Source organism: Arachis duranensis, chromosome 10 (genome assembly GCF_000817695.3).
Source record: "Arachis duranensis cultivar V14167 chromosome 10, aradu.V14167.gnm2.J7QH, whole genome shotgun sequence".
NCBI lineage: Eukaryota > Viridiplantae > Streptophyta > Magnoliopsida > Fabales > Fabaceae > Arachis > Arachis duranensis.
The window spans coordinates 103,250,419-103,258,637 of NC_029781.3; the positions used below are offsets into that span (position 1 = coordinate 103,250,419).

The 8,219-nt window shown below is 31.6% G+C and overlaps 1 protein-coding gene across 1 annotated transcript; it reads right to left on the reverse strand.

The window, feature by feature from the left end:
* Positions 1-205: 205 nt before the first annotated feature.
* LOC107472008 (probable inactive leucine-rich repeat receptor-like protein kinase At3g03770) lies at positions 206-5,309 on the reverse strand. The gene is made up of 7 exons (XM_016091579.3): positions 3,659-5,309; positions 3,439-3,572; positions 3,030-3,270; positions 2,397-2,599; positions 2,185-2,237; positions 1,986-2,094; positions 206-605 (listed from the first exon to the last, which is right to left on the reverse strand). Exons 1-7 carry the CDS (start codon positions 5,004-5,006, stop codon positions 327-329), a joined length of 2,367 nt encoding a protein of 788 aa, XP_015947065.1. The 5' UTR covers positions 5,007-5,309; the 3' UTR covers positions 206-326.
* Positions 5,310-8,219: the final 2,910 nt, after the last annotated feature.

Consider the following 8,219-nt stretch of genomic DNA (forward strand, 5'->3'; position numbering starts at 1 on the left):
AATATCTAAATATTATATACATTTATCATGTACTATAAAATGTTTAGATGTAAACTTCACAACTTCATATTCATTAGTGTTTATCAATCATTTTAATTAACGATTTTGTATTAAACTAACCTGTAACTCGTACTTTGTTACATCATGAATTCATGATGAAGTTGCACAGTTCTCATGCTTTAAAACTCAGAAAACTCACAATCTCTAACCATCAATATTCAAGGCTTAAACTTAAGATATATCAAAGAAGAAAAATAAATTGAAAAACTTCAGTACATACTGTCTTAAACCTTAAATTCTAAATCCTAAACTAAGCAGCGACCCTGCTAATGGAAGTTCATTGGTGGCGACGCCAAAGGTGATATGGAAGAGCCATCACTGCTTTGACTTTGAGAGTCAACTCTCCATGCATCTTGGACTTGAGCAGCAAACTGCAAGTTCCATAGAACATCCTCTATTGAGGGTCTCTCTGATGGATCTTTAGCCAGGCACCTCACGCACACCTCCATCATTGTCTTCAGTGATTGATCCAAGCACGCCTTGCGAATCGCCGGATCTATGATGCTCATTCGAGCTTCATCGTTTGATGTTATGCTTGCTTGCAACTACCTCACAATCCCATCATCAATGGAACCATCAGAGTCACAAATATTGTATTGCAAATATAGTGAACCGTTATTCAACAAAACTACTATTATCTATACAATTTGACTATCTCTACCATTATTGATACTCTAAATATGTTAATGCATTCGATTTCAGTCGCAAGACATTCAAGATAGAGACACAAAAGTACAGAGTCAAAATTGATTACATTTTTTATTTATGCGTGCGGAAAATCTTTAGATAAAATCAATCTTTTTGCGAAATATTTCAATATATTAATTCAAAGAAAATAGACTATAGGAACTCTCATAATTTAAAGAAGAGTAAAGTATCGTTTTTGTCGGGGTAAGTTTTAAAGTTGTCTGTAATGTTTCAATCGTCCTATTTAAATCCTAATGTTTCAAAATTGATTCAATGTTGTTCTGCCGTTAGGGATCCGTTAACAGAATTGACGGCAGGACAAAATTGAGACGATTTTAAAACGCTAGGGACTTAAATAGGAGGAAAACGTTAGGGACAAAAACAATACATAAAAATAAATTTTAATTTAATTTTATCTTTCAATAATATCAATTTTTTACTATATATAATATTCAATTATTTTTTAATCACATCTAAGTAAATTACACTTAATCACATTACTTTCATTTTAAATAAATTAATTTTTTTATAATTTTAATGAATTTTGATACATTAGAGACAAAAGATATAATTAATATTAATTTTTTACTATACATAGTATTCAATTATCTTTTAATTACATCTAAATAAATTACATTTAATCACATTACTTTCATTTTAAATATTTTTTTTATAATTTTAAAGAATTTTGATACATTAGAGACAAAAGGTATAATTTATATTTTATTATATATAAAAATTAAATTTATTTAAAATGAAAGTAATATGATTAATTGTAATTTATTTAGATGTGATTAAAAAATAATTGAATACTATGTATAGTAAAATATTGATATTATTGAAGGATATTATTTCTATGTATCATTTTTGTCCCCAACATTTTCGTCCTATTTAAGTCTCTAACGTTTTAAAATCGTCTCAATTTTGTCCCGCCGTCAATTCTGTTAACGGATCTCTAACGGCAGGATAACATTGAGTCAGTTTTGAAACATTAGGGACTTAAATATGACGATTGAAACGTTAGGGATAACTTTGAGACTTACCCCAAACGTTGGGGACAAAAACGATACTTTACTCTTTAAAAAATAATTGATATTCTTGGTTAATTTCTGTGCTGCATGGACTTTGGACATTACAAATTTTTCTAACTTAATTTTTTTTAAAAAAATATAAAGAAAGAAAATAAAAATGTTGAAAATACTGAATAATATATAAATCAATCAGTATCCATTTATTACCAGGTCCTTTAAGGTGTCTACATTCCTTGGTTTTATTGTCCTTCCAAGAATGAGTTCAAGTAGTATTACTCCAAAGTCATAAATATCTGACTTATCTTCATGTCTTAAACTGCAAAATAACATCACTTGTCAATTCTTAATGAGTTGTCATACCATATATAATTACATTTGTTATCAGAAAAATTTTCTAGTAAATCACCTTTGTTTAAAGCTTGGACTTCTGAATCCAATGGAAAGATTTCCACTTCCACTCTGCATCAGCCATGAATAGACCAAATTTACTAAGAAAACAGTATAACTTCTTTATAATAAAAAGAAACAAAAATGTTATTTCAACAATTTGGTATAATAAAACAGATCTATCAAACTTGTGAGAGGAAGACATTATATTAGTGACTAATTTATTGGTACCTTTACAATATTAGATAACAAAGGTAGGTTGTAACTGCTGATTTTTGCAACAAAATTCTGATCCAATAAAACATCAGTTATCTTGATATTGTTTGAGAATACAGCAGGGACAAGCCCTGTATGCAAAAATTCAATTCCCTTTGCTACTCCAATTGAAGCTGCTATCCGTTGTGTCCAGCTCAGTGATTTTCTATAATGTCCATCTGCCAAATAACATGGAAAGATAAAAAGATGTGACTCCTCAACTTCACAAGTGCCAATGAAGTTTAAGAGGATAGACTAAGAAACAGAGATTAAATTAGGTCTCTGTATTGTGTTTAGTATAAAATATTCTGGATTAAGTTATGTCTCACTATTATGTTTAATTTAAGATAAATATAGAATTTAAAAAGTTAAATGAGGATATTTTTAAAGAGAAATATTATTAAAATTTCGGTCTCCATTTTCAAAAATTTCATTCTCCTATATCTCTATTTTCTAGAAATATTAAAATAACTGAAATTTTGAGTTTCAATACTAAAATTTTAGTTTTAGTTTCTGACCACCAAAACACAATACTAAATCTTAGTCTTCGGCCTCAGTTCCAGACTCCGAAGAAAAATGGTACCTTAATCATTGGTGTTTGGGAATTACCTGAGATCCAGCTCTTGAGTGTGCCATTGGGTACATATTCAAAGACAAGGAATATTCTGCTGACACTTGAATCATCTAAATAGCATTCAAAGCAGTGTCCAAGGGCACTGACTAAGTGGAGATGCCTATACTTGGATATCAGCTCTATGTAGTGCATAAAGTCTTGAGTGCTGAAGCATTTTCTCATTTTCACACATCTTATGGCAACAAGTGAACCATCCCTAAGTTGACCTCTGTACATCTGACAGAATGCATTACGATTTCAAGTTTTCTTTGAATCAAAGTACACGTGCATCAACCAATTTGGATTGATTGACACTTAAGCAATGTGTCAGAATATTCATGAAACAGAAGCTTTCATACAACTAAGAAAACAAGATGGAGTGAAATAGAATTGGTATATATATACCTGTCCTTGAGAACCTTCACCCATGAAACGAGCTGAGTCAAAATTGTTTGTAGCTACCACAATCTCTTCCAGTGAGTAAGCTCGATAAGGTGGCAGACCAACAGATCCAAACTTCATTGTTTGAGATACATACCCTTTGATTACAATGCAAAATGGTTATCATCAAGTCTTAGTGAATATCATTTGAGCATTTTCAAAGGGAGAAAGAAAGAAAAGTTACTTGCATCAGATTGTAGCTTAGTGGTGTATCCAGAAGCTGCATTTTCTGATATCAATTTTGTTGGAGGATTCTTCTTCACTTTGCTTTTGGAATTTCCTCTTCTAACAATAAACAAAATCAATGAAAAAACAGCTACAAGTCCAAAAATTCCACCAACTATCACACTTGAAAGAACTGCCTTAGACACTCTTCTGTGCCTTTTCCTTTCAGGTAACAATATTCCCACTGCTATGGCTTCAGTGTGGCAAAACGACGATTCGTGTTGACCTTGATCTGTCTCCTCGAGACAATTCCCAGCATACCGGACACTCCTTCCATTCGAATTCGACTCCAAACATTTTGGTAAGCTTCCAGCCAAAAGATTTGAGGATAAATCCACTGCTTGTAGTTGAGAGTTGCAAGAAACATTATCATAAAGCATTCCTGTTAATCTGTTTCCAGAAATGTTTAGATAAGTAATAGATGGAAGTGATAACAGTTGCAGCTGGAAGGGCCCAACGAAAGAATTCGAAGAGATATCGAATCGTTCGAGCTGATAGTATGAGCTTAATTCATCAGGGATATTAGATCTAAACTTGTTGTTTCTTAGCACTAAAGTAACCAACTTGTTTCCAAGTTTCGGAAAGTCAGGTCCAAAAGCATTCTCATCCAATTCCAGCACTTCTAGATTCACCAACCGGCTTAAATCAGGTACTTCTCCATAAAACCTGTTATGAGAAAGCGAAAGAACGCGCAGATTCTCTAACTGACCGAGCGAATCAGGAAGCGAACCGTTGAATGAATTAGTCTTTAAACTCAGCACGGTTAAGGCCGGGAAGGAATCCAGCCAGTCTGGAAGACGGCTGGCAAACATGTTGTCATCAAGAATTAGTGTTTGTAGATGAGAAAGCGAAGCAAGCTCGGGAGGGATGGCGCCACACAGAAAATTTGAACTCAGATTAAGTATCTCGAGCGACGACAAACGAGCTATCTTAGCAGGCAAGGGACCCCAAATGCCAAGAGAAACCAGTGTGAGTACTTTCAATGTAGGAAACTTTACCAGTGCTTTGACAAAGGAATCAACTGAGAAAGTTTTCGGAAGAGGCGAAGCTTTCGCTTCGCCTACGATGTTAAGCTGAGTTATGGTGCCTTCATAGCACACAACAGTTAGAGAAGTTTTTGAATCTGAGCTGCAGAAGTCTGTGCTGCTGTTCCAGCTGCTTAAAACAGCAGGGAAGTTTAATAGCTGTTGGATTGTTAGAAGCGCCTTAGATTGCGTTGATTGAATTCTTTGTTGCTCCGAATCGAGAATTGAGATTGTAATTGTTACCAGAATGAGAAGCATTGAAGGATGAAGTGTTTTTGCCATTTGCAGGGTACCAAGAACAGAATGTGGCTGCTCAAGTAAACAAGAAAGAGAAAAAGAAAAAGAAAAGTTGAAGCACTTGGAGAAAAGTTTTATCCTATCAAAGTGAGTGATGAATAAACAAAATTCAAACAATGAAGTGAAAACAAATGGAAAGAAAACAAACAAGTGTAAATGCCTTGAGAAGTAGCATTTTGCACCTTACAATAATTTCACATCACCAAAAATCTTAGTGAAGCATGGGAATCTTTTTTTTTCTCTGCAAAGGCCAAGACAAATTTGGTGACACGGGTTGAATGAAAATGAACGGGGGTTCACAAACTCACACACTGGACACTACTAACTCAGAAACCGACATTTCATCACTGTCAAACAATAAATGAACCAGCAATGTTAGCGCCATCAGAATTTATTATTTTTTATTGTCACTTAGTCATGGGTTCAATTTCTTTAGTCTAATAATCTAACAATATATTATCTCATACTTTTAAATATTAATGATTAACTTAATGACAACAACAATAAATTTTAATGACCTTTTAATATTTTTCAAAATGATGTATAAATGTTTTCATCATCTCTTTTTCTTTGGAAGCTAAGCCTAAAGGAAAGTCATGGCTTTCAACGAGAAAAAAAGCAAAAGAGAGATTCTTCAATAGAAGCTAACCCTTTATTCTTCACTATATATAATTCCTCAACATATCCACATTTCATCATGTGGATTCCACAGATTTTGTAAAACCATAGCTACTTTGAGCTACGAAATTCGTTTAGTATTTCTTAGGCTGCATGCTTTAATACGAAAATTGGGATGCTATTAATTTAATAAAATAAAATAAAATATTTTCTATGAATGTACTTTTTATGTAACATATTTTACATGTGATGTATTGTGTATTTTTTTTTGCTAGTTTCCAAACAAACCATATCGAAACATAATGCTAATATTTGTTATCTACGGTGTTTTAGCATTCAAAAGAATTGTGAATCAAATAAGAAACTTTATTTTGTCATAATTTTGAGATGATAAATATTGTTGATTAATTAATATTTGTTAAAGATGGTTTTGGGAGACAGTACTGTGATGTACACTTTCGCTTTCAAGGAGCGGTAAGCCTTAGCTAATAGCTAGTTTAGTTAGCTTTATTCTCACACTTCAACTTTGTTTGTGTGACCTTTCATTTTATTTGTGTCTTTTGCTTTTGCCGCCTTTCTTTCTTTTCACTTTCTTTCTTTCTTTCATTTTATTTGTGATCATTGAACTAGTGAAAGTGAGATTGTGCTCACTCTATTCTTACATCACATGAAGAGCTGACAGTGCCACGTCAGCATACACAAATGATTTTAAGGACATGCAGCCAAACCAAATTATCTTTACAATGGACATACTAAAAGAAATATAGATATACACGAAAATTTTAATTTTGATACACAAATAATATACAAATTTTATAAAATTATCTAATATTATTTTTGCTAACACGTTAAATAATTAGATACATATATAATTATTTAATGATATAGAATATAAAAAATAAGTTATTACACATTATAAAAATATATATATAAATAAAAATAATTTCTATTTAACTCTCTCGTAAATAAAAGGATAATGATTCTTTATAATATGCTTTATAATTATTAAAAGAAATAGACTGAGTCATCATAGTTAATTTTAAATATTTCTTTACTTAATAAGTTAGAAAAACTAAATTAATTAATTAGAATAAACTCATTTCAACAAATTACAAGAGTTTAGAAAGAAATTCTACTATAAGATTTCATCTTTTTACAAAACTAACCATTCTTTTAATATGTTCCAACAAAAAAAAAATCAAAATTTAAAAAGAGAAAATTTAAAATTAAAAAATAAAATTGAACATCAACAAATCTCTTTCTGCATTATGACGAGCTCCTGTAGAAAAACAAAGTCATGACAGAAATCGTTGAGAAAGGAGAAGAAAGGAGTTGAGAGAGGGTTCGTTTGGAATTCAGAATGAAGAGACGCTGATTCCATAATAACACTTTTCAATAATTTAAAGGAGACAAATTGAATTTGACCGGAAAGTTTTGGCAAATTACAATCGTCTTTTTGAAGATTAGTAGTGACTCTGAAGGTTTTCTTGTTTGTGTTCCATGTGTGGATTGATGACAATGACCACGGCAAATTTGAAACCAAGTTTCTTGTGCCAAATGTTGAATGCTTTTAGGTAAGCACTTAGGAAAAAAAATAATTTGTTTTAAATAAATAAATATAAGATAATATTATTATTAACTTATGAAGCCAGATTCAATATATTAGAAAAACTTCTAATTCACTAGCAAAAAAGCCGTTTTTATTCAAAATTTGAATTAAGCCTGAATTATAGGACGTGTTATATGCAGGAGCAGTTATTAACATGGTGCATTAAAATAGGATACAGGACTGTCGTCAAGGAAACAAGTGCGAGAACAGTTATAAGAAATTCAAATTTGATAATTGTTAACTGATATTAGGCTAGTCTATAAATAGAGTTTTAAGAAAATATTGTAATCATTTCAGTTCTTCTTGGAAAACAGTTGGAGACTTAAAAACGCTCTCAACCTCTCTGGCATCACAGAGTAAAACTGGGAATTTTAAATAATTTATCTGAAGTCTGAACTAAAACTTGTACTTTATTTTCTATTTTTAATCAAAGTTCTTTACTTTTTATTTATTCTTCTTCTTCTTCTTTCTTTCTCTTTTAAATTCTGCATTTTACTTTGCCTCCGACACCTTGTATGTTTTCTTTTTATCTTTGATTTTACTTTCGAAACTACAATTGAAACCTTGAGACACCCATAAAAGGAGTCGTTTCCGCTCCTTGAATTAAGATTGTGAAACAAAACTCAAAAATTGTTGATTTATTTGTTGTTAACAATGGAACAAAAATTTGAGTAAAACAAATTGGCACGCCTGGTGGGACCTTGTCAATAGATTGTAGTTTGTCAAAAGAAAAAATCAAAAGTTTTGAATTTGTATGTGGTTACGTAGTGGGAAGATTGTGTTTCCAGAGACCAAGAAATCAACGTCAGTTGACATGTCAAATACATCTGCAGCAAAAGTTTTGAATTTGTATGTGGTTACGTAGTGGGAAGATTGTATTTTCAGAGACCAAGAAATCAACGTCAGTTGACATGTCAAATACATCTGCAACATCTTCTTCTACTTCTAGTGATGAGATTAGAGGAAATGAA